The sequence below is a fragment of the Aotus nancymaae genome, unplaced genomic scaffold (genome assembly GCF_030222135.1).
Source record: "Aotus nancymaae isolate 86718 unplaced genomic scaffold, 86718_ANA_hifiasm-v0.15.2.pri h1tg000004l, whole genome shotgun sequence".
In the NCBI taxonomy this organism is placed as follows: domain Eukaryota; kingdom Metazoa; phylum Chordata; class Mammalia; order Primates; family Aotidae; genus Aotus; species Aotus nancymaae.
In genome coordinates this window covers 59,089,003-59,109,346 of record NW_026988415.1, presented here as the reverse complement: position 1 = coordinate 59,109,346, position 20,344 = coordinate 59,089,003, and the positions used below count along the sequence as shown (strand labels likewise).

The 20,344-nt window shown below is 38.0% G+C and overlaps 1 protein-coding gene across 1 annotated transcript in view; it reads left to right on the top strand.

Annotated features, from left to right (window-relative positions):
• The first annotated feature begins 3,324 nt into the window (after positions 1-3,324).
• Positions 3,325-20,344, top strand: part of DACH2 (dachshund family transcription factor 2) — a 618,955-nt gene continuing 601,935 nt past the window's right edge. Inside the window, exon 1 of the mRNA XM_064360361.1 lies at positions 3,325-3,878. Coding sequence (XP_064216431.1) covers positions 3,367-3,878 — 512 coding nt within the window. The 5' untranslated portion in view covers positions 3,325-3,366. The remainder of the gene's footprint in view (positions 3,879-20,344) is intronic.

Genomic DNA, 20,344 nt, shown 5'->3' with positions numbered 1-20,344 from the left:
AGGTACTCTGTTTACTGCAACATTTTTATGATTTTATATTGCATCAAGCAATTCCAAACTTACAGGGTGTTGGTGTGAAAGGCTTCCTTTGGTCTTGTAAGAAACCTATCCCTATTTAGAAGTATGTTTTTGGCTTATGGAAAACATTAAAATCAGAAAGGGACAAAAACAAACCCTCTGTGTGGAATTGATCGTCTCAGTCTCAAAGCACTGATAGTAATAGTAGAAACAGTAGTGATAAAAAATAGAATAATCAAAAAGTCGAGAAAAAAACAAAGAGACAAAACCTGGTCTCTTAGATCTAAACGACTAAATCTTTAAATTGCATTTATTCCTTAACAACCTTACCAAATTTATTTTCTAGAACACTGCAATGGGAATGAATTCAAATAATGAAACCAAGGGTCTTTTGCATATTGAAAACTTCCAAAGGACTTTAACCTTTCAATGACCAACGACCAATTTGAGTCTCCAGTATTTCTGCTAGAAATATAACTGTAATCTCTAGTAATAATTAAAATATTACTGTAAACCTGATGTGTCTCATTGAACACATGACTTTTAATTTGTGCCTTTTCTAAAGTTGTCAAAGTATGTCTGTCCTTCAGTTTCACAATTAATGATTACAGCATGAATGAATAATCTACCTTTCCTTTTTATATTTCAAATTTCTTAAATTTGGAACATCAAAATCTCTGTGTAATTTTTTTTTTTTTTTTTTGAGACGGAGTTTCGCTTTTGTTACCCAGGCTAGAGTGCAATGGTGCGATCTCGGCTCACCGCAACCTCTGCCTCCTGGGTTCAGGCAATTCTCCTGCCTCAGCCTCCTGAGTAGCTGGGATTACAGGCATGCGCCACCATGCCCAGCTAATTTTTTGTATTTTTAGTAGAGACGGGGTTTCACCATGTTGACCAGGATGGTCTCGATCTCTTGACCTCGTGATCCACCCGCCTCGGCCTCCCAAAGTGCTGGGATTACAGGCATTCTTTTTTGATACTTAAATTTGTTGAAGTGTTTTCTGCCTCTGTTATCTCTTCCCAATTGTCCTTTTTTGCCCCTTATTACTTTCTTCCCACAACAGTACCTATATAGCAAAACCATTTCAGTGCCTTTTGAAAATGTCTTGTGGCTGCCTATATCCCAATCTATTATGTTAGAGTCACATCACTGTATTTTGAAAGCAACGATCATCACAACTTCTTAGCATTTTAACCTCATACAATTTGAAATTGAAACAGTAGAAGAGATTTCAAAGGACAGTTCTTAAACCTGGTTGATGAAATGAGAAAAGAAGAAAATATGTTGTAGAAAGAGGCAGAAAAATCCAATTTAGGCTATTTGTGACTAATTAAGGGAGCAAAAAGAACCCACACATTTCTCTTTGATTCTGCTAAGTACAACTAGGTCTAAATAAAATTCAGTAAGTTTCCAATATTATTTTATTTTAGAAGAATTATCAGAGATGTTACCATAGCCATGTAGTTGGTAACGTGCTGTAAAGATATGAAGCCTGGATTTCACTTCCTGAATAACTAAGCCTCTAGAGAAGAGGAGCACAGAAAAAACAAAACAAAACAACCCCCCCCCCCCGCAAAAAAAAAAACCGACCTTGGTTTTAGAGAATGAATATCTTGACAAAGGATCTTAAAACAACATTGCTAGATCCGGTACGGTGGCTCACACCTGTAATCTCATCACTTTGGGAGGCCGAGGAGGGCGGATCACAAGGTCAGGAGTTCCAGACCATCCTGGCCAATATGGTGAAACCCTGTCTCTACTAAAAATAAAATAACAATAATTATAAAAATTAGCCGGCCGCAAAAAAAAAAAAAAAAAAAAAGGGCCGGGCGCGGTGGCTCACGCCTGTAATCCAAGCACTTTGGAGGCCAAGGCGGGCGGATCACCTGAGGTCGGGAGTTCAAGACCAGCCTGACCAACATGGTGAAACCACGTCTTTAAAAAAAAAAAAAAAGAAAAAAAAGAAAAAAAAAATTAGCCGGCCGCGGTGGCGCGCGCCTGTTGTCCCGGTTACCTGGGAGACTGAGGCAGGAGAATTGCTTGAACCCGGGAGGCGGAGGTCTAAACACTATACACTGTGTGGAAAAGACCATTTCTTTTCCTTGGTTTGGAATGTACCCTGCGTAGACATTTTGTTCTATAAGCTCTAGTTCGTTTGGGGCACTTGATGAATGGGGGAGGTGGAATCTTGTTTAGGACCAGAGCTCTAATCACTGGACCTTCAAAGCCCATGGAGGAGAAAGGAAAATGCACGTTCAAGAGTGCAAACCTTCGCCCTTTCCTCATATTCCGTAAGAACTGTTTTGAGTCCTAAATAAACATTTCCTATGAATTATAGCGGGGAGTAGGGCCAGGGCAATCCCGAGACTAAGGGACGGGGACACGGACAAGTCTGTTCCAGGACAGTGGCGCAAGTGCCATAAAATGAGGCGTCCATCTGACACCCACAAAGCAAGTCTCTCTGTTTCCCAAAGTGTTCACAGGCTCACCACTCTTCCTAAATGTCAGTGCGAGTTAGCAACCAGAACTCTCATCTGAGTGTGATCTCGGACGCTTGTTCCTCTGCGCGCTGGGTAGCGGAAAATTTACACCAAGCGCCCTAGTTGGGCCGAAGGGCTGAGCTGTTTACTTCTGAACTGGCTAGCGTCTTTCTCCTGGAAGCTGGGCGAAGCCACCTATTAGCCCCTTGCAGGGTTTGGGAACGACGCGCAAGTGGAGTTGGAGCTGCCACATCACTTTCCACGATCGAACCCGTGTGTAGGGTGGCAGAAGGGGCATGGGGAGGCACGTTCTGGAGTAGCGCTTTGCGTTCTCACCCCGACACCAGCGGAGCGCGGAGCCGATGGGCTCACTGCGTAGGCCACTTTGAGAACTCTGCGTGACAATTGGGAGTTCTCTTGTCTGGCTGAGAGGCAAGAAGCGGAGGCACCACACCGCCCCCTTCCCGGGCTGGATCACTGTTCACCGTCGAGCCTGAACCCACTCAGGTAGTCGGACGCCGACCAGGGAGTCTCCACCTCCTCGTCAGCGGCAGCCATTCGGAGCGCTCGGGTGCAGAAGGGGTGGGGCCCATTGGCTGTGGGGCGCTGCCAGTCTCGGAAGGGGGTGTGGTGGGGGTGGGGTCTGGGGCCGCAGCGGGTCTGGGCTGCTCACTGTTTGCTGGGCGGTGGGTGAGCTTGAGCGTGAGCCGGCTGCTGAAGACTTGCGAACAGTTCGGAGCCAGCGAGACCGCGCCGGAGAGAGCGCGCCAGAGAGAGCGAGAGTGAAGGAGTGAGTGCGAGGGGAATCTAGAGAAGTCAGGGCAAGAAAGCGAGGGCCGGAGAACCCACGATTGAGACAGAGTGACCATGGCTGTCTCCGCATCTCCGGTGATCTCCGCAACTTCCAGCGGTGCCGGCGTCCCGGGGGGCTTATTCCGGGCCGAAACCCTGTACTCGACTCCCGGAGAGCCCCCTCGTCTCACTCCTAATATGATCAATAGTTTCATGGTTAACCACGGCGGCAGTGCCGGAGGTGGCGGGGTTAGTAGTGGCGGCGGCGGCAGCGGCAGCGGCAACACCAACACTAACGAGTGCCGCATGGTCGACATGCACGGGATGAAGGTGGCTTCGTTCCTGATGGACGGCCAGGAACTGATCTGCCTGCCGCAAGTCTTTGATCTTTTTCTGAAGCACCTGGTCGGAGGGTTGCACACGGTGTACACCAAACTGAAAAGACTGGATATATCCCCTGTGGTGTGTACTGTCGAGCAGGTCCGGATCCTCCGCGGGCTTGGGGCCATCCAGCCCGGGGTAAACCGCTGCAAACTCATCACCAGGAAAGACTTCGAAACTTTGTTCACCGATTGCACCAATGCCAGGTGAGACACTCGTTTCTTGGCTTTCCCGCTTCTCTTACCCCTTTGGGCTCTTTTGCATGCCTCACCACCCTCATCCAACTTTGTAGAGACTGAGTCTTAACTAGTTTGCCTCTGTTCTTCACGGTGTAAATCGATGGGGAAAGAGGACTAGAAGGATTCATTAATGCCGGTGCCTTCTAGTCCGCGCTCAGTGCTAGGGTTTGGGTCTAAAAAAGTCCCGCACAAACTTGAGTTTGCAGTCCTCTGTTGAAACTTTCCAGCCTTTTGCCCATATCTTGCATGGCTTTTGGCTGCTTGTGGTTATTTGTTAATTTCTCTATTTGGTTTTCTTTCCTGCTCTTTTGTGGCCGCACGGGTCGGATAGGTTTTCTTCTGAACACGGAAACCAAGGGCTTTCTCTGGGGGCTGGCTGAGCTGTAAACTGGGCTCCTAAGCTGGCAAACCAGAACACAGCATTTGGGGCATGGAGGGGGTGGGAAGTCTAGAATCCATCCCAGAGGGTGATTCGATCCCCATCCCGTGTGTTTGTTGTGAGAGTGTGTGGGGTGTGGTGTTGACGTTTGTGGTGGTGTTGGTGTGTGTGTGTGTCTGTGTGTGTGGGTGGGTGCAAGTGCGTGTGAGAACGTATGCATACGCTTGCTGCGCAAAGCTCCCCAGTACACGATACAGGAAAGTCGATACTGTTTTTCAAAAAGGACCACGACAAATATCACTTTCCTGGGATCGTTTGTTTTGGGTTATTTGCAGAGGGCAATGTGGGGCATGAATCACTGTGGCTGGGACTGGATTGAAGGTTGGTGTACAAGTTGAGAGATTATCTAGAGAGGATGCTCTCAGCTCTTCCAGGAGAACAGTTGGAAGGTTCTCATTCCCTTAAAGACAGGATTCCTTAAATGATGATGGCCAGCTTCCCTGATTGTAAGTGTACCTTCTTCATATCACAGTTTAGAAGTACACTGGAGAATAAATGTCCATTTGCATATGAGAAGCAAATAGTGTTCAATGTTTCTGAGTTTAAAAAGAAAAGAACTTATACTCAAGATTATCTGACTTTTTAAACACCTGTGAATTAGTCTTCTAGTGTTTATTCCATCTCCAGTTTGGTAACATCTCAGGAAAGCACAGATCTGGCACATGAAATTAGCATACAAACCAAAAAAATCACCATCACGTGGTTAAAAGGAGCAAAGAGTTTTGTTGTGAAACAGCCCTACTGCTTATCATTTTGCAAAAAAAAAAAAAAAAAAAAAAAAAAAAAACTTTTGCTGAGACAGACTTTCTCAAAATGAACTTTAAATCATAAAATCTCTGAGTCTATGAACTAAAACTGTAACAGTTTGCCTCATCTTTGTAAAATCCAAATTACCATGTACAGTGGAATGATACTGACAACTTGTAGGCAAACTGTTGCTTACTGCTACGATAAGATAATGCTGCAGAACTTACAAGGGAACATTTTTCCTTCTTTTTTTTTCTTCCATTGAGGAGTGCTTTTCTGTGTTCAAGCAATTAAACAGAACACTATTTATGTGAGAACTTCTACCTGATTCATATTTAGGGCTTACAAAGCTGGTTTATTATATCAGCTTTTCTTAAGGAAGATAGATGGCCTTAAAACACAAAGGATAATGGCTCCTTCAATAAAACAGGCAATTATGGATTGTAAGAGTAAAAAGATAATTTTATTTTGACTACAAAGCATTTTATTAGTACACAAACTAAAAGAGTTACAAGGGACTTCAGATAGTGGCCATCTAATTCATTTGTTGCAGTTCAAAAACACTCAAACATTTAAATAATTGTAGACAGGAAAATCTATTCTCTTATTAACTCTCTCTCTTGATCAGTCTCTCTCCTATCCATCCCTGTTCTTTCTCTCTACCCCCTCTTTCCTCTCTTATAAATGCCCATTCTTAAAGGGGAACAATTATTACACTTAGGAAATTCTTCCTCAATTAATTTGCACATTCTTGAGAAAAATCTATGACTATGATTTTCAAAGAAATAGATTAGTATTTTCATGTGATTTTGAATGGTTCTCTCTATAAATGGAAACTTTTCCTTAATTTTTATTAGAGTTACTTACTAAAGGGAAAAATCCAGAGGCAGGTGATCTTATACTATTTTTGGACCCTGTTGTACCATGTATTTTTAGGTTATTATTTTTATCTAATTAACTTTTATTTACTTCTTATCATAGCAATGCTAAGTTTTTTGTGTGTGAATTGCTTTTGTGTATGTGTGTGTATAAAGGTGATAGAGAAATATTAAATATGTAGGAAGAAATATATCTGATGTGATGCATGTGCCTTCTATTGCGTTTTCTCTTCTTTATGGATATTTGGTTTATTATAGTCATATTTTAAAACTGTGTTACAAGTATTCAAATTTATAATTGTAAAAATTTATGAAGCATATTCTATGAATGCAATCCATCAGCGAAGATGAGTAAAACTACTAGAAAATTGTAATTTTAGATGGAAGAAAACCACAGTTTCTGGGAAAAATCTAATTAATGATAAAATGATATCAACACATTTTACTGATTCGAAGTTCCCTCCTAACCACATTGTTAAAATGACAACATATAATACATTTGATAAACGCTTTATGACTTTAGGTAAGATTATTTACAGAAATGTATACTTGAAGTTATTCCTAAAATCGGAATTTTTAAAGGAAATTGTGAAATTCTTAGATCAACAGTATTTCTGTGACTTTTCTATTCAGTGAAAAGAAAGTAAAGGATGTAAATAGGAAGGAAATCCAAGAGAGACAAAGTAAGGTATATGAGATGGAGGCCAGTAAGAGAGTAGAAATGCAGGAAAAGAGCAGAATGATGCCTTGAAACGGAGTGAAAGATGGAACAGAAGAGCTTATAGAGATGCCCCAAGATGAGTGATATAGCAATGGAGATCTGGCTAAAGAGGATTGTCCTTCAGGACTCATGACTTCTTAGTGCTTCCAGCTAAGAGCAGGGAGGGATGTGCAAGGAAAAAGTAAATGTTTAGTGAGTGGAAACTCTTACATACTTCTTATTTCAAAGAAGAGATTCATCTTCATCTCTTAATGGATGAATGTTCACAATATATTGTTGAATGGAAGTCCTATTTGTAATGATGTCATTGGCAATTTTCTTTTCCTGTATGATAAACATTTCTTCCCCTCTCTGTCAAGTATGTGGGAAAGAGTACAAGTCCTGACTTAGAGCATTTGGAATGCTTTCTATGCTATCCCAGAACACGCAAAATGGACTGTTTTCAAATTGGTCATTTTCAACGACCTTTAGTTATTGCCACTAAGTGACATTTTGATTTGGTTCAGTGTCCATTATGTGCATTAATGAAAAATGAATGAGTAAAATATATACATAATTGTTTCTTTGATAGTACTGAAAGTCACAGCAGGAACTATCAGTGCTTTATACTAACTATTTTGTTGTTAGCCAATTATCGAAAGAGTCTGTTGTCTTCCTAGAAAAGAAGTTGAGGAACAATATCTGCTTCAACTACTAGAGAGGTAGTAAGACTGAAACTCTTGACCATTCATTGTTCTGTTCGACAAGTCAAGGTTTACATTACTGTAATTTCAAAGAGCTGTACAACATTTTTCCTTCATGCCTGTTAATGTCCAAAATTAATTGTAAGTATATTATTTTGAGGATTATTTTTAGAATGATGATAAAAATACTCAACACCAAATGGGAAAAATTATTATACTGTTCTGGATTTTGTTTTTTGAGGTAAAGCACTGTGATTTCTGTTTAATTTTTTGTACAACAAAACTTAGAGTTTTTAATCCAAGAGAAAACAGGCAGGTTTAAAAAGCAAATTTTGAAAATTTTTACTTTTATGCAGTAAGTTTTTCTTACTAAATTCTCCTAAGTTTAATGCAGCAGTAAAACATTAAATTAAAAATTGGTTTCCCTAAATATGAAAATCACTGAACAATCAATACATTTTAGTGTTTCTCTTTTTATGTACCTATCATTATAAAAGTAACGTTGTCAGATTTCATGACCAGCATTTAATTTTGTTTTAGGGCCAACTGATTAAATGTTATTTAGTCATTTAGAGTCAAATGGGTGCTTGAAGAAACAAGAAGTTATATGATTAAGAAAACATTTTAATAATGCATTTGGAGACAAGATTCAACATATATTCAAACAAATAGAATTCAGTTTTTAAAGTTAGAACTTCCAATTATAGTTTCCTGTTATTTTGATAGTATATAGACAGAACATAAATATGCTTTGATATTAAAATGATTTTTAATATCAAAGCATATTTTACATTTTAAAACTATTTTCAAATACTAAATGTATGGTTATTGTGAGCACTCAATGAGCTTGGCTTTGTATTCACACTTGATGAATACTTTATAGTTCATGATCCATACAGAGTAGCATAATTTAGTTTGAAAATTGATGTTTTACATTTACAGTTAGGCAGCATGAAATTTTTGAAGAACTTGAATCACTTCTCTGAGCTAATATTTTGTATGGCTTACATTTTCAGTAATGATAAAAACATTTTAGAAATGAATCTGTGTAGTAAATGCACATTTTATTTCATAAGACAATGAAAGGATAGTCATATTGTCTGTTAAAACAGCCGAATGAATGGTCAACAATAATCTGTCCTTTATGAGAAGAATGATGTCAAGATTTTAATCAAAGCAATTATATGTCAATGCATGGACCTTCCATGTTGACATTCATTTTAAATATACGCTTCTGAATAACTAACAGTTTTGTATTTAACTACTTCAGCTGGTATTCGTATGTGCCTCACTCATTTATTAGGTGATGGATACTACATTAAAGAAATGATCCATGACATCATGCAGTATATCTTTAGATTTTTATGTATCATATTATCCTCAATGTATAGCACATCAGTGTCAATAAATAATTAGGACATGATGGTCTTCAGACGTTAATGTTTTATATGGTTTTACACAGGAAATAACCTAATACCTATAGAAGATATCAAGTGTGAATTATTTGATGCTTTCTCAGATAACCTTATTTTATCTTAAGGAAATTCATAGATGTCTTTAACATGCTTCTAGCAGACAAATATAACTGTGAAAAGCCTAATCACAACATGTTACATTTCAGTTGCAATCCAGCTCTCCAGTGGCACTTTATCTTATGCATTTAGGGATACAAATGATATGGGGTTATCTACTCTGTACATTTAAAATATGTATTAAAACCATCCTAATTGATCCAAAACTGAAAATATTATGTTTTTGGGAAAAAGACATCAAACCTTTCTCTCAAAGCAAAACGATTAGGTATTAATGATATTCTTGTTGCATATTCAGAAAGCCTTTGGTAGCATTTTTTTCTCCTTTTCTTCCCTTTCACCATCTCAACCTGCAAAACTCTTCACTGTCACTTCAGATCACACAATTCGAAGAAGATAAAACAACATTTAAACACATTTACTTTGGAAGGGAAATTGAGCATTTGCACCCAATAAGCCTGATTGTGGCACTGCATGCAAATTGTGTTTTGATTTATCTCTTTTACACTTTTTTCCATTTGAATTGATCTTGCATTAATTTCACCAAGCGGCTCTGTGAGGCTGCAGATGTTGCCCTGTGTTTAATAAATCAATGAGACAGATCTGAATGAATCACTTCAGATGGATTCTCTGCTCGGTTTGATGTCTAGATGTTATTCTTAGCTTGTTATCATGACAGATGCATTAATGTTCCCATACACTGCCAGCAATGTCAAAGAGATTGAAGCTTTTAAAGTGGCGGCATCCCTTTTTCCATTTTCTGCTAGAACAACTAAATTTGTTTTATTCGAGAATCAGAGAAAAATACCAACCCGATCTTAAGATTTTTCATGGGAAAGAGTCTCAATACTCATGCTGTATTGTGAACTATTCCAAAATGGTGGAAATCAACATATTAAAACCTAAATATAGTGTAGATGTTTAATAGTGCCTCTACATTAATATTTAATCATAGGAGGAAAAATGAGAATTAGTAATATATGATTGGGACATATTGAAAGTGTCACTATAAATAGAATAATACTGTATCCAAATTGATTACAGAAGGGCATCAGTTTTTAAATCCTTACTAATAAGCTTTTTGTTGGCTTAATGCAGCTGCAATATACACTTATGAAGGGATTTAGAACTCCTTCAGGATTCAATATATTTTTTAGTAGGAAGGAGACAGCCTGTCCATTGTGTATTTATCATTTATTCACTTTGTAATGCTGAAAATCCCAGGAAAGTGTATTTCATTTTAGTATATTTATATTCTGGGTAATTATTTGTAAATCATAAATTTTCCAGTAACAATAAATGCTACTTTTTATAGTTTAATTTCTTAAAGTATAGAAAAGCATATGGTCACCAAAAGGAACTTCGATATAACTCTAGTGAAATTTATTACTTACCTGCATTAAATATCATAACTACCATACTTCATTTCATTTTAACCCATGGCTTTGTTTCCTTGATTCTGAGAGAGAAACAATGCTGTCAATTTATATGAAATATTTTGAATTTAATACTGTTGGTGATATAACTTTTTAGTCTGATATTTGAAAACGCAAATTTTAAAAAGGAGGTTCAAATTTTCTCTTATTTAGCTTTGTCAAGAATATGTATTTTTAAAAAATCAGTTTTTAGAAGTAGATCCTCTTTGAAAGCTTTACGGTATTCCTTAATCACAATATTATTCTTACCTTTATTAGAATAGGAAAAGAGTAAACACCATTAAATGATACTGTTTAGATCTCAAATTCAGGAAAAATTGTATCTCCAGTGGTTAGGCTGATGTTGGATGTTTATGATATATACTATTATCTATGGTAGAGTTTAAAGAGAAGTTTAAAATGAACTTCAATGAATTATGGACAATAGTCAACTCTTTTTTCAAATTTTCTTTAAAACGTGTAAATGCCTTCATTGTGGTATCTCACCACATCCTTCTTCAACACTAAATTTTATGTTAAAATTGGCAAAAATATTATACTGAGACTGTGAATTTAAGAAGTAACACAAATTATTTTATGCAAAATTGAATATAATATATTTTAAGAACAAATTGGTATCTTTATCAGTGCCTATCCTCATATCCTTAAAAGATAACTGAATTTGTTACATAAAACAAAACCTTGGGTTTATAATAATAATTTCTGAGGAGTCATTTTTTAACTCCAGTAATGTTCATTGAAAAGGTTCAGTAAGCCTAATATTGTATGTATATTAGACACTTAATTCACATTTGTTGAATGAATACAACTATGCATACATATATGCACACATTTATTCCTCTTATCAGGATTCTTTGCGGTATATGACTTTCCTTAGCAAAAGGTAAGAAATAGTTAAATGAAGTGTGCAGTTATTGAAGATACTAATCCTGAAATTTTAAATCCAATGTAAAACAATTTGTAATCATGCCATAAACCTTTCACAAATACACATGAAAAGTATCAAAATCTAATATATGAACTTAGAATATTTGAAATGAAGTATATCTTCAAAGAAAGTATGACTTCTTGATATTTCCCTTTAGTGAAAACCCAGTAGAGATGCTCTAATATTATGGAAAAGCAAGAATTAATACATAAAATGAGCCTAAAACCATAAAATGATTATCAGTGATTTAGGTTTATACTAGATATCAGCACTAACCCTGTAACAGTTGACTTGTGATCCTGTTTTCAAACAGTAAATGCATGCCTGTTCAAAATCAGTTGGTCAAAAGAAGGTTTTCCTCTCTTCTTTCTAGTCTGTGAATAGAAATATAAATACATGTTAAAAAGAATGATTTGATTTTTTCCTGAATGATCTTAAGACCCAATCCAATGAAAACACAAATTTTCATTAAGTATCCTCCTCACCACCCATTTAAAGGAATAACTTAGTTCTTTCAGGTGTAATAAATTTTGAAGAGTAAAATTTCCTTTCATCTAGGACCCCTGGAGTTGAAACTACTTGTATCTGTGTACTGTTTTAACCCATTACAATTACTTTGTTTATTAGAGCAAATTGTGGTGGAAACTTTGGAATTATACTACTGGAAAAAATATATAGTATAGGAAAGTTTAAAAAATAATAAACCACAGTATTTTTATTGCTATGTAATCTTTTTATGTTTAAACAAATTGACTGCTTAATAGTGTATAATATAATATGTATACAAAGGTATATAGCATTTGATTGCAATTGTGTACAATGATCTTATCAGGTTGCTGGCACTAGCTGGTAACAGCATTTGGGCTACATTTAGTCTATCTGCTATTTATGTGATGGGTTAAAAAGAAAAAAGTAATATTGATCTGTCGCCGGATTAAAGTTTGAAATGGGCAACAGCCTGAACACAAAAGCCTTTTTTTATGATTTCTCAGCTTGCCATTGATCTAGTTTTATTGCATTCATTATTTATTAAAAGAATTTGCAAGCTAAACATAACGTTAAGCTAGTTTGCACACAGGGACCGCACTTAGGAAATTGAATGGAAATTGCATTAGAGATGAACATCTGTGCTATTTTTCCACTCATGTGTTTATGGGTTTGTATAAAAGGTGTATTGGATTAACAGTTATAACCATTATAGCTTACAGCAATATGTTAGTTTCTGAGCTTTCAGTTATTTTGAGAGAAGTCTATCTCTCATATTTGTCTAAAAAGGATAGTACTATCATCACAAACACTATTAATTATGTATTTATTTTTACAAACAATATTTAGATAACTTTTTTATTATACTGTTAATGCATTATCTACATTATGTATCCATTATGAGATCTCCTGCTATACTGAAGTAAAAACGTTTTGAAAATATATTTAATTATCATATAAGACTATACTATCTCTTAATGGCTTTTGGTAGTAGCGTGTATAGGTGCAATTTACACAATACCTATTTTAAGAATCTTGATTTAATGCCATATTAAAGCATTCTAAATTCACAGATACTATATAAAAACTTTAATATGATCAACCATGAAATATTACATATGTAGTTAAAGCCTTGATTATTCTAAAATGATGGTAAGCATGCAGACACTGAAGACTTGCTCTATATAACACTACTGATGAGAAGATGGGATGCATTATGATACTATTCCCGTTTTGGGTTCAATCCAAGGAAGTTTAATTACCAAACCTCAAGTTGACCTCACCAGAGGACATAGGTTAGACCCCAGTGAGTATAGGGGTTTTGTTTGTGTTTTTTTTGTTTTGGACAAGGTCTGGCTCTGTCACCCAGGCTGGAGTGCAGTGGCAACCGATGAGTATGTCTCTTGCTGTATTATCTTTAAGCCATAGACATTTGGAAAGTTCATGTATATCTACTTAATTATTGGAATTTAAATAAAATTTTTAAAACTTCTTCATAATCATTTCGATCGCTCATGATTAGATTTGTTATGATAGCCTGTGTGTGCTGTGTGTGTGTGTGTGTGTGTGTGTGTGTGTGGTATGTATTGAGCACTTATTAAGGGTATTCTTTGGTCTAGGTGCTAAGTGCTGTGAATGAAATGAACAAAACGGTCTGTTCTTTCATGGACCTTACAGTCTTACCATCATGCTACCATTAGCTTAGGGTATATAAACTGTATTATCCCTCCTATTATATTTACTAAATTATGAAATATTTGAGATCACAAAATTTTTGCCACATCTATTGATGAATAATCCTTCAATTTCCTTTCCCATATCTGCCTCATGTGTTATATCAGTAAGCATTAAACCCTTTTTCAGTCTTTAGAATTATACCAGAAAGGTCCAACTAAAAACAGTCAGTTATTAAGATACAAAACAAGGTATTTTAGTCTATGAGTGCAGAAAGTATACTCATGTTATAAATAAAGTACACATAAAAAGGAGCATGAAATAAAACATGTATTTTCACTTAGGAATGACCATAGTTAATTGATCTTAGTAACTTTTTAATGATATATATTTGTTAAAAGGGATATGAATCCTTAAAATTCATAAAATTAATCAATCCATGAGACATATGTTTTTGTAATAAAACATGCAACTGTGGATTTTAAAAAATTTTATGTTAAAAAGCTTCCTTTGATTTGTGTTAAGAGTTTTAAACTAGTAAGATCCTCAATCTTAGAGCTTTATTTGCTTTGCATGTGGTCCTGTACAATATTATGCCAAAAATTAAAACAGAGATGAGTTATTTATTTTTGTTCATCCAGAGTACATTGATCCTTAAATATGTTATATTTAAATGTAAATAACTTTAGAAAACCGGATTATTTGCAAACCAGATTATTTGCAATGTTTAATGTTACTATTAAGCTTGCTGCTTTGAAAATATCCTGTAATCTGCTAAACTTCTAAACTTATTTTGTAGAAAAATCTATGAGTTCCACCTAAGTTTTTTCTGAGGTATACAAAAGGGGAATTTATTCACAGAAAAAAATTACTGCATAGTACATTTTATACATAGCACACAATCTTTAGGTCTAACTTTATAAGCCAATTAGCATATTTACTTTAAACATATAACTATATATAATATATGACATTTTCCAATTCAATTCATTTTAACAAATATTTACTAAATACCTACTATGTGGAAGCCTCCTTATCAGGGGAAAATGGTGATCCTAAGAACTTGCTACATTCTTATTGCCTCATCTCTAGATTATCTAGGTTGAGTTTTATGGTTTCATGGTTAACTCTCAGCTATCCTACATTAGTGGAAGGAAGAGTAAATGATACATATAATTCAAAAATGTGGAAAATTAAAATAACATTGATTTGGCATTGCGGTGCATTATAAAATGTTCTCTGCATATTTACCTATCAAAATATATTTTACTTATTCTAATATTAAATTTTATTTACATTTTTTCCTCATTAAACTCTGTTTTAATGGGTCTCCAAATTCTGTGACAGATTTTGGTCAGGTTCTTTCCATTAAAAAGTACTGACTTTAATAACTTAAAACTGCCAAATGCAAAAACAAAAACAAAAACAAAAAACCAAAGTGGTCCACAAAACATTCTCCTTTCCTTCTGAAGGTTTTACAATGCATTGTTATCATTAACCAGTCTTTTACTATTAAACTTACATGGCCATTGAAAGAAACAGTTCTGAGACTCTTCTTCAACAACTGGTAAAGACTGGGGTGGAAGGGATTAGGGATAATATTCATTTAGCCTTACGAGCTTTCTGCGCAGATTGGTGACCTTGCCAGCTCCAGCAGTCTTCTGGTCTTCTGCTTTGATGACACCCACAGCAACTGTCTGTCTCATATCACAAACAGCAAAGTGACCCAGAAGAAGATAGTCTGAGAAACTCTCAATACACATGAGCTTTCCAGAAACCATATCAATGATGGCAGCATCACCAGACTTCAAGAACTTAGAGCCATCTTCCAGCTTCTTACCAGAACGGTGATCAATCTCTTCCTTCAGCTCAGCAAACTTGCATTCAGTGTGCGCCACGTGGCATTCTAGCATAGGGGCATAGCCAGCACCGATTTGGCCTGGATGGTTCAGGATAATTACCTGAGCAGTGATGCCAGCTGCTTTCATTGGTGGATCATTTTTGCTGTCATTAGCAACATTGCCATGATGAACATGCTTGACAGACACATTCTTGGCATTGAAGTCCACATTGTCCCCAGGAACAAAGCTTTATTTCATTTCACTCAAAGCTTCCTGGTGCATTTCAACAGACTTTATTTCAGTTCTAATATTGACTGCAGTAAAGGTGATCACCAAACCAGGTTTGAGAACACCAGTCTTCACTTGACCAACAGGCACAGTACCAATAACACCAATTCTGTGGACATCCTGGAGAAGCAGGCACGAGGGCTTGTCAGCTGGATGAGATGGTGGTAGGATGCAGTCCAGAGCCTCAAGCAGCGTGGTTCCACTGGCATTGCCAACCTTACGAGTGACTTTCCATCCCTTGAACCAAGGCACGTTAGCACTTGGCTCCAGAATGTCGTCACCATTCCAACCAGAAATTGCATAAATGCTACTGTGTCAGGGTTGTAGCCAATTTTCTTTCTCTTTTTTTTTGTTTTGTTTTGAAATTTTTACCATTTTTTTTCTTTTTCTTTTTTTTTATTGCATTTTAGGTTTTGGGGTACATGTGAAGAACATGCAAGATTGTTGCATAGGTGCATACGTGGCAGTGTGATTTGCTGCCTTCCTCCCCTTCACCTATATCTGGCATTTCCCTCATGCTATTTCTCCCCAGCTCCCCACACCCCTCTGTCCCTCCCCTATTTCCCCCCGACAGACACTAGTGTGTGATGCTCCCCTCCCTGCATCCATGTGTTCTCATTGTTCAACACTCACCTATGAGTGAGAACATGTGATGTTTGATTTTCTGTTCTTGTGTCAGTTTGCTGAGAATGATGGTTTCCAGATTTATCCATGTCCCTACAAAGGACATGATCTCATCATTTTTTTATGGCTGCATAGTATTCCATGGTGTATATGTACCACATTTTCCCTGTCCAGTCTATCATCGATGGGCATTTGGGTTGGTTCCAGGTCTTTGCTATTGTAAACTGTGCTGCAATGAACATTCGTGTGCATGTGTCCTTATAGTAGAACGATTTATAATCCTTTGGATATATACCCAGTAATGGGATTGCTGGGTCAAATGGAATTTCTATGTCTAGGTCCTTGAGGAATCACCACACTGTCTTCCACAATGGTTGAACTAATTTACACTCCCATGAACAGTGTAAAAGTGTTCCTATTTCTCCACATCCTCTCCAGCATCTGTTGTCTCCAGATTTTTTAATGATCGCCATTCTAACTGGTGGGAGATGGTATCTCAATGTAGTTTTGATTTGCATTTCTCTAATGACCGGTGATGATGAGCATTTTTTCATATTTTGGTGGCCTCATGGATGTCTTCTTTTGTAAAGTGTCTGTTCATATCTTTTGCCCCCTTTTGAATGGGCTTGTTTGTTTTTTTCTTGTAAATCTGTTTTAGTTCTTTGTGGATTCTGGATATCAGCCCTTTGTCAGATGGGTAGATTGCAAAATTTTTTTCCCATTCTGTTGGTTGCTGATTCACTCTAATGACTGTTTCTTTTGCTGTACAGAAGCTGTGGAGTTTGATTAGGTCCCATTCGTCTATTTTGGCTTTTGTTGCCAATGCTTTTGGTGTTTTGGTCATGAAGTCCTTGCCTACGCCTATGTCCTGAATGGTTTTGCCTAGGTTTCCTTCTAGGGTTTTTATGGTGTTAGGTCTTATGTTTAAGTCTTTAATCCACCTGGAGTTAATTTTAGTACAAGCTGTCAGGAAGGGGTCCAATTTCTGCTTTCTGCACATGGCTAGCCAGTTTTCCCAGCACCATTTATTAAACGGGGAATACTTTCCCCATTGCTCGTTTTTATCAGGTTTGTCAAAGATCAGATGGTTGTAGATGTATGGTGTTGCCTCTGAGGTCTCTGTTCTGTTCCATTGGTTTGTATCTCTGTTTTGGTACCAGTTCCATGCTGTTTTGATTACTGTAGCCTTGTAGTATAGTTTGAATTCCAGTAGTGTGATGCCTCCAGCTTTGTTCTTTTTGCTTAGAATTGACTTGGCTATGTGGGCTTTCTTTTGGTTTCATATGAAGATTAAGGTGGTTTTTTCCAGTTCTGTGAAGAAGGTCATTGGTAGCTTGATGGGGATAGCATTGAATCTGTAAATTACTTTGGGCAGTATGGCCATTTTCATGTCTTTGTAGTTGTTGACTTTCAGATGGGGTCTCTGAGTGGATGTCCAGTTTGTTGATGATTAAGTTATTTCTTTCTGTTTCTTATTTTTCCTTCTAACCATCAGGCCTCTCTGCTGTAGGACAGCTGAGGTCCACTTCAGGCCCTGCTTGCCTGGGGATCACCTGCAGTGGCTGCAGAACAGTAAGGGTTGCTGCCAGTTTCTTCTTCTTCTATCTTTGTCCCAGAAGGATACCTGCCAGATGTCAGTCTGAGCTCTCCTTTATGGGGTGACTCTTTGGATATATAGGGGTCAGGGAGCCACTTGAGTAGACAGTCTGTCCTTTATGGGAGCTGAAGTGTTGAGCTGTGGGCTCCGTTTATCCATTCAGAGCTGCTGGGCAGGTACATTTAAGTCTGCTGCAGCAGAACTCATAAACGCCTTTTTTTTCCTTCAAGTGCTCTGTCCTGGGGAGTTAGGGCTTTATTTATAAGCTTCTGTCATGCTGCTGCCTTTTTTCAGGGCTGCCCTGCCCAGCAAGGAGGCAGCCTAGATAGAGTCTCCCTGCAGAGGCTTTGCTGAGCTGCTGTGGGCTCCGCCCAGCTGCTGTGTGAACGTCCCTGCAGTCCTGTTTATAGGAGTATAGTTACAACTACCTCGGCAATGGCGGCCCCCCTCTGTAATGGCAGACTGCCTCAGTAGTGGCAGGCTGAGGGCTGTCTCAGCCATGGCGGACTACCTAGGTAGTGGTGGACTGCCTCAGTAATGGCAAATGCCCTGCCCCCAAAGAGCTGTACCATCCGGGGTTCAGCTGTGCTTGCTATGAAACTCTCAATCCAGCGTGATTCAGATTGTGGTTTTTTGTGGGGGTGGGACTGGCTGAGCCTGATCACCTAGCTCCCTGCCTCAAACCCCCTTTTTTTTTTCAGTTGAACAGGCAACTCTGTCTCCCAGGTGTCCCAGTCACCAGGTGAAACGGTGCCCGGATTTGTGTGATTTCTTGTGTGTAGACCCACTGCGCTGGCTCAAATAGCCGCTGGAGACTCGTGGTGCTTTTTCACCTGGGAATCTCCTGGCCTGGCTCCCTGTTTCAGTCCCCTTTTTATCAGCTGAATGTGCGACTCTATCTCCCAGGCGTTCCAGTCGCCTGTTGAAAAGGCGCTGGGATCTGCGTGGTTTCCTGTGCGGTGATCCACTGTGCCAGCTGAAACAGCCGCCCGGAGATTTGTGGCGCTTTTTTGCCCGGGAATCTCCTGGCCTGGCTCCCTGTTTTCAGTCCCCTTTTTATCAGTTGAATGGGTGACTCTGTCTCCCAGGAGCACCAATCGCCAGCTAAAACAGCGCCCGGATCCATGTATTTTGTGCGGAGACCCGGCACGCCGGCTAAAACAGCTGCGCTGGTGACCCGTGGGGCTCCTCTGCCCGGGAATCTCCTGGTCTGTGGCTAATAAAAATCCATCTGGAAATGTGGCGTCCACTCACCCTCCGCGCTTTCGCTGGGAGCTGCTCCTAATCAGCCGTCTTGGATCCTCCTCCCACCAATTTTCTTTAATGTAAGTGCTGACTTCCTTAACGATTTTCTCATATCTCTTCTGGCTGTAGAGTGGCTTAGTAGAATCCATTTTGATAACACCAACAATTAGCTGTTTCGCACCCAGTGTGTAGGCCCAGAAGGGCATACTCACTGGTCTGCACACTCTTGGAGATACCAGCTTCAAATTCACGAACACCAGCAGCAACAATCAGGACAGCACACTTAGCCTGGGATGTCCCAGTAATCATGTTCTTAATGGATACAGTAGTCATTACAGGTGTTAGCAGATCAAAACCTGGCATACTACATGATGCCAATTGTTGACTTTAACACACCTTGCTGTGTTTAGAACCCCTAAATAACCATCTTCTATAAGTTAATTAAAAATTTATTGATACCAGAGAAATCATAGCTTTGGGTTGGAACACACTGATGAGTATAACTCTAAATCAGATTTTGGTGAAGTGTTTCTACTCTGTGAAGAGAATAATTAATTGATTTCAGCTGGCATTATATAGTCTTGATGCTGATGATATCCTGTTAGAATTGGTCATTTTGATAATGGGCACATATAGAACATTGTGAACTCTGTAGAGAGTAGTAACTGCTCCAGTGTTTAATTGGTATATGTACATTTGATATAGCCACATTCTCACATTTGCAGTTCTTTTGGGGTGTTCCTTGTCGTGCTGGAGGACTGACAGGCTTTTGTTATTTATTATTCTGCCACAATCTAAAGCTTTTATTATTATTCTTTTATTTTCAAGTGAAAGCAAGTTTATTAAGAAAGTAAAGGAATAAAGGAATGGCCACTCCATATGCAGAGCAGCATAAATAAAGCTTTTATTATTCTTTACAGTTTAGTGCCACTGAATTGGATGGTAGATATTCTGTGTATTCAGTTTGGTGTTTTTTTTTTTAATTTTTTTTTTGTTGTTGTTTTTTGTTTCCAAGACGGGTCTCAGTTTTTAAATGTAAATAAAATCCAAGAATTCCTTTTTTGAGGTCTTTTTTTACATTAGTGGGAAAAATGTAAAAGCCTTTGTCCTGTATGGATACATGTTTCTTCAAAGAAGGAGCAGCGAAGCTCAATAATTTTGTGTTCTGTTTAGTTAGGAAGCCTCTTGATTTTACAGGACTATATTTGGGGTATGTTACCCTTGATGGAGTTCTATTTGGGTATGAGCAAAGGAATGAAGCTAATAAAGGGTGGAGAAACTTGATGAGAAAATGTTTCTAATGTAAATAGAGAA